At 37.4% G+C, this 17,581-nt stretch overlaps 1 protein-coding gene across 4 annotated transcripts in view; it reads left to right on the top strand.

Moving 5' to 3' along the window:
• Positions 1-17,581, top strand: part of SNX25 (sorting nexin 25) — a 165,387-nt gene that overhangs the window by 13,022 nt on the left and 134,784 nt on the right. For all 4 annotated transcript variants that reach the window (XM_023630939.2, XM_023630937.2, XM_070253161.1 and 1 more), the window contains exon 2: positions 11,630-11,714. In XM_023630939.2, coding sequence (XP_023486707.1) covers positions 11,630-11,714 — 85 coding nt within the window. The remainder of the gene's footprint in view (positions 1-11,629; positions 11,715-17,581) is intronic.

Below are 17,581 nucleotides of genomic sequence, written 5' to 3'. Positions count from 1 at the left end.
GGCTTATAGAAAAGGGAAGCGTCACCGGGGTTGGAGGTCTCCTCACCGTGATGCCAAAGCGTGCGGTATGGCCGCGAGAATGGGAGGCTGGAGTGGAGTGGAGTTGAGGAGGTCAAGGCGCTCTGTGGATGGGATCTGCCCTGACGGTCCACATTGTTCATCTTCTTATTTCTCTTTGACTGAGCGAATTGCTTCTAGAACTTCTCTGGTAAAACGTCTGAGAAGAAAGATGGTATTATACATTATGAAATGGGAGAAGCTAGGGGTCGGTAGAGTGGGGGTTGCTGTCCCTTGACTCTTCTGCCCAAGGCCAGCTTTGTCATTCAGGCATGGGCACTTTTCCTGATTAAATACAGTAGAAGCGAGGTATCAGGAAATAGAGTTGTTTTTCTTCTTTAGAGGAGTATGTTTTAGCTAAGTTAAATTTCCAAGAATGGTTTATTCCTACACACAGTGTAGACCATTCCAGGAATACAAATAACTTTTGATTCAAGCACTATATTTGAAACTACCTCATTAATTTAATTAATTTTCCTTGCCTTTTAAAGTGACGAATGGTTTGTTAATATCATTGCGGAATAAAACTCTATAAAGAGTTCATGCTACCTCCTTTGTTTGTGAGAATACAAATGAAGTATTGTAATGATCATTTCAGTTAACTAAGCAAAGTCTAAGGAGGGAGTCTTTTGTGACTCTGTTCCCAATTTATGTAAAATGGTTGCTATATTTTTACATGAAAATAAATCTTCCTAGTAATAGAACACTTCTCAATTTTTTGGGCGGGGTCATAATTTTTGTCATCATGACCACTTATCAGTATTTCTTAAAGTGTGGTCTAAGGGTTGCATAAATAATTTAAGAATTCTTGTTAAAAATATTGTATTCCACATGTTAGCTCAGCAACAATCTTCCTCAAGCAAAACGAGGAAGATTGGCAAGAGATGTTAGCTCAGGGCCAATCTTCCTCACCAAAACTAAATAAATAAATAAAAAAAATTAAAAAATACTGTATTCCAAAGACACACCTTAAACGTTCTGAATTAAGAATCTTGGGGGACAGGATCTCCAAATCTGCATTAGAACAAATTCCCCAAGTGATTCTTGAAAACGGGTTTAGTGTGCTTTCAAGCAGGGTGTAGGGCCTTCCTGGTGTCAGCAAGAACCAAGGAAATTCAGAGCCACATTTGATATTCACACAGATTTATGTACTTACACACACGAGTGTGCAGTTCTCCGGCCTCTCTGCTTGGAGGTGGAGTGGCTGCTGCACAAAGGCTTACCTTTAATACTATGTTTCTTTTAAAAGGAGGTTTTTTTCCTTTGAATTTCAACACTTTTATTTTAGATAGAAACAGAAGAAATAACTTTTATGATCTAGGCTGGGGCAGATAACTTTTACTCACCAGTTAGAAGGGATCTGAAAGTCAGCCTCTTTGGGTAGAGTCGTTTGAATTGTGTTTGCTCTTTTATGCAACTGGTATTTTTATGGCCGTAATTCATCTCATACATCTCATTATCTTGCATGTGTGTGTTCTCTGGGCCGCGCTGCCTGGAGCTCAGCTTGTCACTGCAAGGGAACTATGGAAATAGGGATCCCAGTGAGTCAAATTACCAATGTAATATTTTTCTAACCCGGTACTAAATATTTTATCACCAGTTTTTTATTTAGAAGCCAGTTAACAAATTAATTAAGAATGGTATTATGGTTTTCTAGGACAGTAATGGAGTAAAAAAAAACAACCCCCAAAACAGTGATTGCTTTCATTACTAAAGATCGCTGTGAAAAAAGCAATTCCTTGTGACTCATCTAGTTGCTGAGTTCCATGATAGCTCTGAAGTAAGGGCAACGACTCTGGCTCTTTCGTCATTTATATTCAGTGGTTTCACTGATAACTCTAATGAAATGAAAATAATTTTTATAATAGACTTCAATACGTGTGAACTTGAGAATTCTTCTGAAACGATCTCATGGGTTGATTGTACAGTTGAATAACTTTTCTTCTGTGACCTGGGCTGGAGATTGAAATTTTCTAGAAGATACCAGAATAGGAAGAATATTAGCATTCCTCAGCACAGCCTCCGCACGGTGCTGTAGCTCGTTAGTTACTTGATTATGAGCTTCTGTCAAGAATAGATTAAGCCCCATGAGCACAGAGAAGGTAATTTATTTACCTTTGTCTCTCTGGTACCCAACTAAGTGGCAGACAGAACTGAATGAATTGATGGAAATGTCATTCATGTCCTGGGAACCTGTGATTTCCCCGTATGAACTCAAAATTACATTGGAAGCCCGTGATAAAATGGTTACAGAATTTTTCTTACACACACCTTTTCAGGAATGCAAAAAGCTAATGTCATTTTCCAATTACCCTTCCTAAGCCAGTTTGCTTTTCTTCATTCTTTTCTTCCAGCCCCAGTATCTGTTTTAAACTTGCCAATTTAGGCAAACTGCTGTCTGCTGTCCTTTCGAGTGCATGTTATAATTTCAGTTTCCAAATCTGTGTCTAATTTGAAATATACTTAAATTTATCTTGTAATCAAGTGGAGTGTGTTTTCTAAGGATCTTCAGATTTGAGTCCTTGACATTAGAAATGAAATACATTTTTCTTCCCAAGAGTCTAATTCTTCCAACTGAATGGAAAAACTATCCTAAGTGTATTAACCTACCTCAAAATCTACCTCTATTGATAAGCTAATAGAGATTTTTCCCTTTGTGTTAATATTCATTTTTCTCTTAGAAATCAGATTAATAACCAAGAAACATTAATAAAGGCATCTGTGGCAGTAAAATCTGAAAGCATGAAAGGTCATAATAGTAATCACTTGTAATATAACTCTAATCATTCTTTGGGAAGGAAATTAACAGTGTAAAAAAATTTAGACTATGACTTTTAGAACCATTACGACAACCTATATTTGTAATTGCTTTATAATTTTTAAAGCACTTTTATATGCATTATCCTTCTTGAAATGCATAATAATCCTTTAATATAAATAGGGCAGACATTATTTAAATTGGACCAAATCTCAGAGGTGGACATGTTTATTATAATGCAGCAGGAAAGTGGGAATCAAGTACAGCCCACTTTTTTGGGGGTCTTAATCGACTGCTCTTTCCACTATAATGTGATAGCATATGCTTTTGCCATAGTAATAATGGGGGGATTATGCCCCAGCAGAAAGCATATTTGAATTTCATATTTGTTCAGAGAAAAGATCTAACTGGTTTTGTACCCCTTCATAGGATCTAGGCTCAGGATCTGTCTTAATTGATGATTGCCTTTCATTATAGAAATATAAACAGAACCTTAGGGGCCGGCCCAGTGGCGCAGTGGTTAAGTTCGCATGTTCCACTTTGGCGGCCCGGAGTTCACCAGTTCTGATCCTGGGTGTGGACATGGCACTGCTTGGCAAGCCATGCTGTGGTAGGGATCCCACATATAAAGTAGAGGAAGATGGGCACAGATGTTAGCTCAGGGCCAGTCTTCCTCAGCAAAAAGAGGAGGATTGGCAGTAGATGTTAGCTCAGGGCTAATCTTCCTCAAAAAGAAAAAAAGAAATATGAGCAGAATCTTGATTCGTACATTTGATACATGCAGGCAGGGTTGGCCTTTAGCCTGAGCACAACAGTACTTTGATAGGTGGTATGATATGCTGCAGAAGCTATGCATGATCTAATCAACTGCTCATCTCTTGCCAGGTTCATTTCATGTAAAATCCTGATAGGGCTTTTCCTTCTGGAGGTCAAGTTGGCTTTACTTTACTGCCTAAGTATTCCTCAGGGTCAAGAAGGCCCTGACCTGCCCCTGCCTCTTGTGTCTGTTACTCATTTTCCTGTCTGGAAATACCCTGCAGCATTGGACTTTCAAGGTACTTAGTTTACAGTTGGTCGAAGAGGCCAGAAAGGGATTTTTCCAGTTCACCTTTGCATGGTTGTGCTTCAGAGCATCCCCTACCCCCTGCACCCTGCACAATGCTCTGTTCCTTCAGTTTCTTCTCAGCTGGTAGAAGACTCTCCTTGAAGCACAACAAAATTCTTGAGGCATGCAGTCTTTTGAGTGAAATCGGAGTCCAAATCCAACTATATTTCATAGACATTTTTAGTATTTTTCACAACATTTTTGGTGGTACTACACTTAGACCAATATCATAGAAATGAAAATATTTTTTATTTAAAATAGGAAATAAAGGTAGAGACAAAGTAAATGTACGGTAATAAGAGAATAAATTATGGTATAAGTCATTCAAAATGATATATTCCAAATTTTTTATTATATAAGAGATTCTCATGATGTAATATTGAGTGCAGAAAGCCAGTTGCAGAACTGTGTGACTACTATGACCCTGATTCCTTTTAAAAAGTATGACAATGGGGGGCTGGCCCCGTGGCCGAGTGGTTAAGTTTGCGTGCTCCACTGCAGGCGGCCCAGTGTTTCGTTGGTTCAAATTCTGGGCGCAGGCATAGCACTGCTCATCAAACCACGCTGAGGCAGCGTCCCACATACCACAACTAGAAGGACCCACAACGAAGAACATACAACTATGTACCTGGGGGCTTTGGGGAGAAAAAGCAAAAAATAAAATCTTTAAAAAAAAAAAAAGTATGACAATGAAAAAGTACCAATAATAATTTATAACGATTAATGTGTTGCTAGGCATTGTTCTAAGTACTTCATATGTATTAACTCAATTAATGCTCCTATCAAGTCTACGAGGTAGGTACTATTGTTATCTTTATTTTACAGATGAGGAAATTGAGGTACAGAAAAGTAAATTGCCCAAAGTTATATGCCAAGTGTTGGAGTCACCGACTAGGAGGAAATACACCACCATGTCAGTAGTGATTATCTCTGGATGATGGTCCTGTAGGTTGATTTAATTGTTTTTTTTTTTTTTTAAGATTTTATTTTTTCTTTTTTCTCCCCAAAGCCCCCCGGTACATAGTTGTGTATTCTTCGTTGTGGGTTCTTCTAGTTGTGGTATGTGGGACGCTGCTTTAGCGTGGTCTGATGAGCAGTGCCATGTCCGCGCCCAGGATTCAAACCAATGAAACACTGGGCCGCCTGCAGCGGAGCGCGCGAACTTAACCACTCGGCCACGGGGCCAGCCCCAAATTCTTTACATCTATAGTATAGACTGTCTCTCTGCTCTTTATATAATTGGAAGTAGCATTTTAAAAAGAAATTAACCCTCCAGCCCCAGTGGCTTAGTGGTTAAGGTTAGCATGCTCTCCTTCCGCAGCCTGGGTTTGGTTCCGAGGCATGAACCTACACCACTCATCTGTCAGTGACCATGCTGTGCTGGTGGCCCATATACTAAAAAATACAGGAAGATTGGCACAGATGTTAGCTCAGAGCAAATCTTCCTCAGCTTCCAAAAATAAATAAATAAAAAATAAAAAGAAATTAAGCATGTTTGGAATCTAAAAAGCAACAATATGTAGAATATTCTTTGTATTTCAAAGAATAAGTTCTCTTTCTTATATCTAAAATAGAAATTATACTTAAGAGGGGGGGAAAAGACACAAATACCACTATTTTCTATCAGTACAATCTCCCTAAATGGTAAACTCTCTGTATGTGTGTCTGACAATTTTCTTTTATCGGTAATGAAAACAAGACCTTTTTTTAGTTCATGATTAAACATTATAAAGCACAATCCAGGAAACTGGGTTCTGATCAAGCCAGGTTTTGTTTGAATACTTAAATACTTCAGCAGCAGTAGAAGTGTAACGGCACATGCACAGTGGAACATGTCCAGGAAGGGTACCCCTTCCTCTCTGTAAAGTATAGCCTCAAAGGCAAAAATATTTCAAGAACAAGATGTTCTATTATGTTGTATCCTACTCTGGTTGCTTAACTTTTCAATCCTCCTCTCTTGCTTTCATATCCACCTTTCCATATCCTTTCCTTTAGAAAACCAACTAATCAGCCATCCAACCAACCAGCCAGCCAACCAACCAACCAATGGATTAGATGCAACTGGTTGAAAGTTGGTAGCATTTGAGTTTTATTAGCGATAATAGCTATACTTTGCTACTGTGTGTCAGGCATTCGGCTCAGTGCTTTCTGTGAGCCAGCAGTTACAGACTAGCCACCCATGGTTTGAGTGTGGCTCACGGTTTGGCCCAAATGGTGTAAGCCCACAGTGCTTGGAATAAAATTCAGTTACTTGGGGACATCTTCTAAAATTCTTGATTTCCATTTTTCGTTGAAAAGAATTGGAACAGCCAGCAGGATAGCAGTAGTAACCCCCTTAACTCATTTATATTCCTTACCAGCTTCCCGTTGTCTGTTTTTCTTTATTGGACCCCTGATATTAGTTATTTTATTTAACTTTTGAGGTATTATAAACCTACTTTAGCCAGAGACGGGAGTGACTGGGTCAAGGATCTACCATTAGTAAAAAGTCCCGTTGGCTTGGGAGCCCATGCTCTTTCCCTCCTGCTCTGCCACCGTCACAGCTCTATAGTATGGTTACTCAGCTTCCTTGTTGGGCATTTTTTTTTTTTTTTTTTTGCTGAGGAAGATTTACCCTGAGCTAACATCTGTTGCCAGTCTTCTTCTTTTTGCTTGAGGAAGATTCGCCCTGAGCTAACATCTGTACCAATGTGCCAGTCTTCCTCTAATTTGTATGTGGCCATAGCATGGCCACTGATGAGTGGTGTAGATCGGTGCCCAGAAACTGAACCGGGCCGCTGAAGTGGAGCATGCTGAACTTAACCACTAGACCACAGGACCTGCCCCATGGGTATGACTTTTACTGCTCATGTCACAATCTTTGGTCAGGGTCTTAGTCAAATGAGACAACCTTTCAAGTTTCTTAGTCCCTTCCTCTCTTCCTGAGGAGGAATGTGCGTGGTTCCTTTATTTCTTTGGTTTTGAATAAGTTATTTTTTGAGGCTGAGGGAGAATATGGTTGATTTGAAAGGAGCCATGGTTTTGAGAATAAGATAGTTTAAGAATGAGAGTATTAGTCATGGGATCCCAGTGGGTTGTCTGATGCTGAGAGTACTTTGACAGACTCAGCCATGTGACAGCTCCGTGTGGTCAGTGATGACATTTGGGGGTTTGTGTTTGTTTTCCTAAGATAAATAACTATTTCAGTAGCTTTACAGGAAAGCACACCCATCAATCCTTTCACTCTGTACAACCTTTTCTTTTTAAAATAACCCAAAGTACATTACATTTTTTAAAAAAATGTGTATGATGAAGGAGAGAGGCACTTGCTTATTTGAGTAGTCTAGGTAATAGGCATGAAACGAACGACGAGTCATGGCCTGGCTGTTCTAGCCACATCTGTGCTCCCACAGCAAGCGACACCGTAAACAGTGTCGTCCTTATAGACGACAGACAATGAGGTGTGTGCCTTGGCTGGATTCCAGATAGCTCCTGGTTGTTCAGTTGCTAATGGTGTCAGAGTACCCCGGGGAGAGGGCGTCTTTAGCTCCCACACAAAGGTGATTTGAGTGTGTTAGGGCTGTAGACCGGAAGCTGATATTCAGGAGTAAACAGAAAGCTGAGATGTCTTTGGGAAACCATCCATTGATATGGCATCTACTTCTTGATGCTGAGGGTCTAGTTATATATATTAGAGAAAAGCTTTCATGCTTTGCCCTGTCTTTGGAAAACATTTTTAGAATGCGTAATTATGTGTTGAGACCTCTGTTTTTCTCTCGCCAGAGAACGAGCTCACTGAGTGATGAAAAATAATCTCCACAAGTTGGTTTTAAGCTAGGTTTAAATCTTACAATGAAGACAAGCTTAATTTATTTTAATTAAATAAAAAACAAGGTGTATTTTTAGAGGATGGGGTACTAGGAAGGTTTAAGGAGTTAATAGTGTGGTGTGGATACTGAACATTTAAAATAGGAGGTGAGTGGTCAAACTACATTCGAAGTCCTAATTTCTGGATTAGGATATTGAAAGACAGAGGGAAAAGTACACACATTTTTATTCTATCTTTCCTAGAACTGGCATTTTAGGAAAGTGATTATCAAGAAGAGGTAGGCTTTACCTGGGGAATGAGGCCTGTGCCAGTACAGATGGGGGAAGTTAGAATTTGCCTTCAAGAATAAGTCTTTGGGGAAGTATGTGCCATGCGGAGTTTCTTTTTTTCCACAAACCTATAAATAGAAGGAAGATGAAGACAATTTTAGCTAACTAGCTTTCTCCTCTTCCCTTTTCACTTCCCTGCTTCTCCCCTCCCGTTTGCCCTCCCCTCCCCCTCCGTTCATTCCTCCCTCCCTTCCTCTCCTCGTTCCTTTCTTTCTGCACTTTGGGATAATGATTTCCATGTCTGTGTTCCGAAAGAGAGTATGTGGTGATTAACTTATACTCCTGTAGTAATTTAGACATGAGGAAATTCTGGTTCTGTACATATTAAATCCTTGAAAAAGAAACTTCTGTGCATAGTTACCCAGTTATTTTTGGCCCATGATATTTTCTTTCTTTTTTTTTCTTTAAATCTTCCTGTTCTCCTTTCTTACAGACTATCCATTGGGCTGTGGGGATCGGATAGGGATGAAGAACTTTTTTCTTTCTAATAAGGGCCAGTGACACTTGGGCGGTGGGGCGGGGGAAATCCAGAGGCAGACTGGAAAATCAGATTGAAAAATAACAGAGCTTTTACTTAAAGAGCCAAAATAGAAAATGTTATTCTCATAAGCTTCTTAAATTAAAGAGACTAAAGGCCTTATTCAGATACAGTCAGTAGTGACAGACATGTCTATATATATGTATTACGTGTAAGCATGAAACAGAGAGAAGTATGCAGACACGGCCAGAAGTAGTAGGGCCATAATTAGGGAGACAAAAAAGTAAAAAAGAATGAAAAAAACAAATTTTGAAGGAAGTTGTGAAGATGGACACATAAACGCAGAATACATTTAAATATGCACGTGCTGCCTGTCAGTCACATTTGTACCTGCTTCTCTCCCAGCCGTTACAAACAGGTTCCATTTTAAGAACCCACATTGAGGAACTTCTCAAATAAGTGCTGTTTGGCTTTGGTTTTATCATCCGATTAGTATTGTGTACAAAAACTACCGTACCTGTATTTGGGAAACTATACCAGACTATTTGCCAAAGGCTTTAGAAGTTGAGATTAAAATTATTTATCAATATAGCAGTCTAAAAGTATTAACTCAATTAATAAATTTTCAAAAAAATCCATAAGTTGTTTAAACATCTGCCTAAGGTTCTAAAATTCACCAGAATTTTAAAATTCCTCTTGTTCCCTCATTTTTTGTCTTTCACAAAGTAAATTAAAAATTTATTTACCATAAAATATACTGACCATTTAATTTTATAGCAACCTACTCAGAGACTAGAAAATAACTTTAAAGGATTGAAAATGTATTTCTTTTATGCATTAAATGGCTTTTGTCTATAGGATTATGATTATTTAAGGTTTTTAAAAAATTATTCCCTGAGAAGGTGTTGAATGTTATGTTAATTTGCAGCATAGAGGAATTCTTTGCTTTCATGAGTGCAACACGTACATATATATCTTAAGGCTTTTATTTCGAGGAATCTTAAAACTGTGGCTTTTTGTTTCTTTCTAAAAACAGCGTGAACACAGATGACACTCTTGGACTTGACCCATGGATAGCGTGAAACTAAGTCATGGACTGGAAGTTCTCCACTCCCAGTTGGGTGGCCCAGGGCAATGGGGTTGATGGCAGCTCTGTTGGGGTGGCCTGCCCGAGAACAAAGTGACTTCCTCATGCTTGTTTGTTGTTTGTTGGACGTGGTAATGCTAGTCAGGCACTTGTAATATTTCCCACGCACAAAAAAGAACTGTGCTTTTTTTTTTTTTAAGTGAGGAAGATTGTCACTGAGCTAACACCTGTGGCCAATCTTCCTCTTTTTTGGTTGAGAAAGATTGTTGCTGAGTTGACATCTGTGCCAGTCTTCCTCTATTTTGTATGTGGGATGCGGCCACTGCATGGCTTGATGAGTGGTGTGTAGATCTGCACCTGGGATCTGAACCTGTGAACCCTGGTGGTGGAGGTGGCACGTGCACGCATCTAACCACTACACCACCAGGCTGGCCCCTCTATGTTTTGTTAATACTAGTTTCTTTTTATCTGCCAAAACCATTAAGTAGGCCCAGTTACATTATACATGCATTTGATCATTTTGGTATGTGATCCTTTAAAAAAATTTTGTCTTTAGTGTAGTCTTACTAGCCAGATAGTGGGATTTTAATTCTGTACATTATCTCTCCTATTTTTTTTTTTTTGCCAAGCAGTATCTTTTTACAATTAACTTCTTTTTTAAAACTATTACACGGACATGTTTGGAGTAAGAAGTTGAAATCCTATGCCCTTGCCTAGCGAAAACCACATTTAATAGAGTGGTGTATGTGTCCCCAAACATTTTCTTACTGTGGAAAACTTTCTGTGAAGATATATCCCTAATTCCTTCTTTTTAATGGCTGCATTATATTCTAAAGTGTGCGGGTACCAGGATTTGTCTAACTCTTTGACTATTGATATACACGTGGGTTGTTTCCCAGTTTTCTGCCCTTGTGATCAATATAGCAGTGAAATTCCTGATGTATATACTTTTTTGCGTATGTGCAAGTATTTCTGTGGGCATATTCTTAGGAGTGGGATTGCTGAATGAAAAGATAGTGCATTTAAAATTTTGATATCTGTGGCTCAGTTGCTTCCTTAAAAGCTTGTAGAAATAGACATTTCCCCCAACAATTTATGAAGATGACTATTGCACATATCCTTGCCAACGTTAGATATTCTCCGTCTTTCCCCCTGCTGTGGCAGTCTGATGGTATCTCATTGCTCTGATTTGCATTTCTCTAATTAAAAAGGAAGTTGCACCTTTTTTTCTTGGTTTATCTTTTGTGATTGCCCTTTCAGTTTCTTTGCTTGGTTTTCTTTTGAGTTGTTTCTCTTAGCTCTATGTAAAATAATAGTCCTTTGTTATTTATGTTGCAGATATTGTCTCCTAGTCTGTCATTTATATTTTATAATATCTTTTGTCAAACAGGAATTTTCTCTTTTGTACAGTCACATTGTCAGGTTTTTTTCCCTTTATAACTTTTGGATTTTGTGTCTTACTTTAGGGAGCCCCTTCGCATCCCAAGATTGTATACAGCTTCTCCCTTATTTCCTTTGAATGCTTTTTTAGTTTAGAAATATTTAGCTTTTTAATTTATTTGGAGTTATTTATTTATATGTAAAGTGTGAGGTAAGATTAACCTTTTTTCCCACATGAATATCAAATTGTCCCACCACTGTTTATTGAATAGTCTGTTTTCTCCATTGATTTCAAATTCTTTTTTATTGTGTTCTGAATTCTCATATATAGATGCATCTGTTTTTGTACTTTCTACATTCTGTTGATTTGTTTATTCCTACACAGGCTTCATACTGTTTTGATATCTAGAAGGAAAAGAAATTTTTCTTTAATCCTTTTTTTTTTTTTCAAAAATTTCTTAACTAATCTTAAATATTTATTTACTCTTCCAGAAGAACTTTATAATCTGTAAAGCAATATCTTATTGCTTGTTCAGAGGGTGTTTCATGCCTTCGGTTTTATTTTTATATGTGATTTATTCATTCAGTAATCTGTATCCTTTTCTTTTTCTTTTTCTTTCATTTTAGAGTCCTGTGTATGAAAACTCACGTGAGACAGTGCAGTCTAGAAGGGTAGTCATTTCTCATAATATGGACAAAGCTCTGAAAGAAGGTAAGGATTAAATGAGAGTGAGTAATTACCACGTAATGCAGTTCATTATATTCTAAAGGGGAAATAGTAATCTCTGGCAAACTTATCTCTCCTTCTTGTCTGTGTGTAGCATTAGGAATTTTTCTTCGTGAATTTTTATTTGATGACTAACTAAATACATCTATGTTTTTGTTGAGTGGCCGGAATTTAAACATTTATTAAGTAGGAATTTCCGGGTCGCGTGAACCTAGCCAGCCATGTGGAGGTAGTTCCACCATTTGAAGCAAGGATTTGTTCTCTGTTACCTAAAATAGGTATCGAGAAGTATTTTTTACTTTTAGATGTAACTAGAGAAGGTGTGTTGCGGGTAAATACACTTGGAGTCACTCATGGACAAACCAGCGAACCAAATTAAGGGATATGGGTCAACCTTACAAAAGAGCGAAGGACAATTAGGTGAAACTTGTGCTGAGGAAGGCTGAAGGGGGCCTGTGGAGGGTGCAGTATTGTATGTCTAGAAATGGGAATAAGCGTAATGACAGATATTAAACTTTCAAAAAGAATATATTTTGATGATCAACTTAAAGTTTAAAAAGATGTTTTTAAAATAAGATTTCTAAAAACACTGGCAGTTTCAGTTATACATACAGAAAAAGAAGTCCAAGTTTTTTCAGGTTGCAAGTACGTGGTGTTAGATATGAAGTTAAGAGAGAACTGAGTATTACTTACATAAACAAGTGTGTTTTACTTGTCCTAGTTCCAGAAACCACCATATTAAAATTTGAGGATGAAGACTGTGTAAGCACAGTGACAATTGGAAATCGTGTGGATTCGCAGGATTTTAGAACTTTCGGGACTCTAAACTTTTAAAATATTTCTATTATATTAGTAGTTAAAGTCCAATCACTTTGATAAAACTTAGTGGATTTAAAATTTAACTTGTTATTCATAATCTCAAAATCATGGTTTAAAAAGTAATTCTTAACTGCTGTTATTGAGGTAAAATTTACATACTTTGAAATGCACAGATCTTAAGTGTACAATTCAGTGGCTTTCGATGTTAACCATGTAATCATCAAGCCAGTCAAAATAAAGAACATTTCCATCCTCACAGAAGGTTTGCCCCGTGTCCCCACCCTCCATTCATCCTAATTTCTATCACTGTAGATTAGTTTTCCCTGTTCTTAAACTTCATGGAAATTGAGTCATACAGTTTATAGTCTTTTATGCTTGGCTTCTTTTGCTCAGCATAATGTTTTTGGGATTTATCCATGTTGTGTGTATTAATTCATTCTTTGTTATTACGGAGTAGTATTCCATTATACTAACATGGTTATGTCACACTATATTTTTCCTTTCTCCTTTGGGACATTGGGCTTGCTTCTGATTTTTTGAAGCACAGTGAATAAAGTTGCTATAAACAGATGTTTTTGTGGACCTATGTTTTCGTTTCTCTTCAACTAATTCCTAGGAGTAGAATAGCTGGGTCATAGGTTAGTTACGTGTTTAACTTTCTGAGAAATTGCCAAATAGTATTCCAAAGTGATTGTGTCTTTGTAGACTCCTGCCAACAATGTATGAGAGTTCCATTTGTTTTACATTATCACCAGCATTTGCTGTTGTCTGTCTTTCTATTGTAACCATTTGGATGGGTGTAAAATGGAATGTTACTGTGGCCTTAAATTGCATATCCCTGATGACTAATAGTGTTGAGCATGTTTCCATATGATTATTGACCATTTCCAGATTCTCATTTGTGATGTGTCTGTTCAGGTCTTTTCTTTCTTTCTATTTCTTTTTTGTGAGGAAGACTGGCCTTGAGCTAATATCTGTGCCAGTCTTCCTCTATTTTTTGTGTATGTGTGTTGCTCCCACAGCATGGCTTGTTGAGCGGAGTGTAGGTCTGCACCCAGGATCTGAACCTGCAAACCCCAGGCCGCTGAAGCGGAGTGTACAAACTTAACCACTACACCACCGGGCCAGCCCCTCAAGTCTTTAACCTGTAGTTTATTTGTAGGAGTATTTTTGAAAATATACTCTGGATTCACATCCTTTGTTAGAAATAGATATAGTGAATATTTTCTCCCAGTTTGTAAATTGCCTCTTATTTTCTTAATGTCTTAGAGCTGAAGTTTTTAGTTTTGAAGTCTAATTTACCCACCTTTTTTTCTCTCTGTTCTTTAGATGGGATAATTTTTATTCATCTGTCTTCAAGTTCACCAGCCCTTTTTTCTGTCATTTCCAATCTGTACTTAAGTGCATCTAGTGAATTTTTTATTTCAAATATTGTACTTTTCATGACTAGAATTTCTATTTGGTTCTTTTTTGCAGTTTTTGATTCCTTGCTGAGATTTCCCTGTCACTTGTTATGACCACCTTTATCTTTAATTCCTTGAACATATTTATAGTAGCTGCTTTAAAGTCCCTGTAAGCTAATCCCAACATCTGGGCCATCTAGGTCTTGGTTTGTATTGATTGTTTTTTCTCTTACCTATATGTTACTTTTTTGGGGTTCTTCTCAGGTCTAGTTATTTTTGATTGTATACGGAACAAGTGGATGATACTTTCTAGACATTCTAGATTCTATTATCTTCCTCTCATGAGTGTAGGCTTTTGTTCTGGTACACAGTTTAATTTCTGACTGTCATCTTGAGGCTATTTGGTTTAATGCATTTTTTTAGGATGGGTCTGTTTGGATTTTGTTCCTAGTCTAAGGTGAATCCCTCAGTCCTGGGACATAGGCTTAACTCATCTAGTTCATGATCCTTCCACAGTTTCAATGGAAAGCCATGGTCACACCTCTAACTTGGGAAGATTCTAGCTCCAAACTCTGCCTCCCTGTGATTGACAGCAGTTGAGGTATCTGCTGAGCTCTTTCAGCCTTCCAGCTGCTGCTTTCCACTGGTCTTTTTGTAGTCTTACCATGCAATTGTAGTCAGCAATGCATTTGAGAGTTTGTACTCAGGTTTTGTGGCTCCGTCCTTTTTCGGTATTTCCTGTCTTTATTTCCAGCTGCTTTGGCAGTTCCTGTTTTCTGATATCTTAAGTTCAAAAACCAAACAGATGTTCAGTCTGAGTTCAAACTGCCTTGTACCTCTGAGACCACTGAGTGCCTTCAGGGGAGAGTTGTATAAACATGAATCATACCCAGTGCAAGTCCCTTCTTTCAAGGATAGATCCCCCTTCACTTGCTACCAACTTTGGTTGGTCTCCGGTGCCTTTAAATAATTCTTGAATATTTGTTCCAGAGTTCCTGATTGTTTTCTGTAGGAAGGTTAGTCTGATTTAAGCTATACTACCATCCCTGGAATTGGAACTCTTTCCTTACTGTTTTTATTATTATTTTAAATTGTGGTAAAATACACATAATGTAAAACTTACCACGTTAGTCATTTTAAATGTACAGTGCAGTAGCGGTAAGTACATTTTCACTGTTGTGCTGAGTTTCTAGAATTCTTTTCCTTTTGCAGCACTGATTGTCTATACCTGTTAAACAATTGTCTCCACTCCCCACTTCCTCCAGTCCGTGGTAACCACTGTTCTACTTTGTCTGTGAATTTAACTCTAGACACCTCATGGAAGTGGAATCATAGAGTATTTGTCCATTTGTGTTTAGCTTATTTACTTAGCATAATGTCCTCAAGGTTCATCCATGTTGTAGCATGTGTCAGAATTTCCTTTCTTTTTAAGGCTGATTAATATTCTGTTTTCTGTGTATACCGCATTTTGTTTATCCGTTCATCTATCAGTGGACACTTGGGTTGCTTCCGCCTTTTGGATATTGTGAATAATGCTGCTATGTATGTAGATGTCTTGTTAATTTTCAAGATTTAGACGTTTCTCTGCACTTAGATATAACGTATTTATCTAGCATGGACTTATTTGTTTCAGAAATATTTATTTAAAAAAAAAAGGAGAAGGCCTGAGGCCTAGTTGACAAAAAAGAAAAACCCCATATTTTCCTCAGGCTGATTTCTGTGCAGTGATTTATTTTAAAAGGAAAATATTATCTAAAGCCTTTGTGTGAGAGCTTTAGTTAATTATACTTTGGTACTTTTTTTTTTTAACCATATTCTTAATGTTTACAATTTCCCGTTCTTTATTTTAAGCAAAGTGATTACCAAGGAAGTTGAGCATTATATCATCTACAAAAGGAGAGCTATAGATTGCTATAAAGTTGCTTATTGGGAGTGAAATTATGCATTTGACAGTAGTTAAAAAAACCCCAACAAACTAAAACCAAAGTCGCCTTCTAAAAAATTTGGACATTTAATGAAGAATTGTAATCTAGAAATGCATGTTGAGAAGGCTAAGAGGTTTCATAAGCATTTAGAAAATCCATAGTGATTAAAATTTGCATCTCTGGAGTATTTTAATTTACATTTCTTAACCCTGGCACCAGTATATTTAATTGAAATTCTGAACATTATTCGCTAGCTGTAGTAGACTTGTATTGATAAAATTGGGGGTCTTGGGCTGGCCCAGTGGCATAGTGGTTAAGTTCACATGCTCTGCTTTGGTGGCCTGGGATTCGCAGGTTTGAATCCCGGCATGGACCTAGCACCGCTCATCAAGCCACGCTGTGGCAGCATCCCACATAAAAAAAGAGGAAGATTGGCATAGATGTTAGCTCAGCAACAATCGTCCTGAAGCAAAAAGAGGAAGATTAGCAACAGATGTTAGCTCAGGGCCCATTTTCCTCACAAAATAAATAAATAAATAAAAATTGAGAGTCTCTTGGTATGCTTGCAAAATTTATTAACAGGGACACTTGTTAAGGCTACAATAATGTGAACTCAGTTGATATGAAATGCTTATGAACCAATTATTTAAACATTTCCCCCTGAAGTTAAACTAGGTAACATCACTGTACCATTTTATCTTTATATATCTATTTTCCTCCTCTTAGAATATGTAATTTAGAGACAGATTTATTCAAAGAGTTGAGTAAAATACAAGGCATATGTGTATGTCTATGCATGTGCAAATGTTCACGTGTGAATTTTTTTGTTGTTACTAAAGTGTGCTTGTGTTGTAGCTCAATGTAAATTAGGATTTGTCCTGAGTCTTTAGAGAGTGAATGACAAGAAAGAAAGAGGTAATATTCACAAATGTAGGGCAAAATAATACAGTTAGGCTTTCTGTGGAGCAATAAGAGTTATTAAAGCTACAAATGCTGGAGGGCGAATGGCATTACCCGGGGAAGATGATTAAGGTATATTATTATTGTGTTTTGTTAGCCAATTTCAAATTTAAAAAAATATATTTTAGCAGTTTAGATATAGTATGAATGAGCTATATGTCTGTCTGAGAAGTCAGAACAGCCACCCTTCTATATCAGATACCTTCAAAAATTTCTCCTAAAGTTACATTTCCTGGAAAGCTGACAGGAGATAAAGAAAGAGACTTTTAAAAATCTTTTTGACTTACTAGTAAATCTCAGGCCTCTAGCCTAATTTTCATTAGGCTACCCTGAATTACCTCACTAAAGTGGACGAGAGAATTTAGTTCAGTAATTACTGAGTACATGCTGTTTGCTCAGAACTTTCAATTTAAATTCTTGAATTGAAAATACAATTCTTTGTAAAATTTCATCGTTTTTGGAGCATTGTGGGTACTGACCTCAGCACTTTGTCTTGTAAGATACTATCTGAATGTCTTGGAAATACCGTTACTTTCACTACTTTTTGTGGTCTTCACAAATGCAATTAATGTTATATGTACATTTCTGTTAGTTTTGATTGGCTCTTAATACTTTTCTGAATTTCAGTGGTAAATGTGCCTGTAAATAAATTGTCCAGGTTATGCGAAAGGCCATAACTTGAGAACAGTCATGGCAATAGAAGATATTACGAGGTCATTGTCCAAGTATAACAGAACTTTTCGTT

The sequence above is a fragment of the Equus caballus genome, chromosome 27, assembly GCF_041296265.1.
Source record: "Equus caballus isolate H_3958 breed thoroughbred chromosome 27, TB-T2T, whole genome shotgun sequence".
In the NCBI taxonomy this organism is placed as follows: domain Eukaryota; kingdom Metazoa; phylum Chordata; class Mammalia; order Perissodactyla; family Equidae; genus Equus; species Equus caballus.
This window is presented reverse-complemented; position numbering and strand designations above follow the sequence as displayed.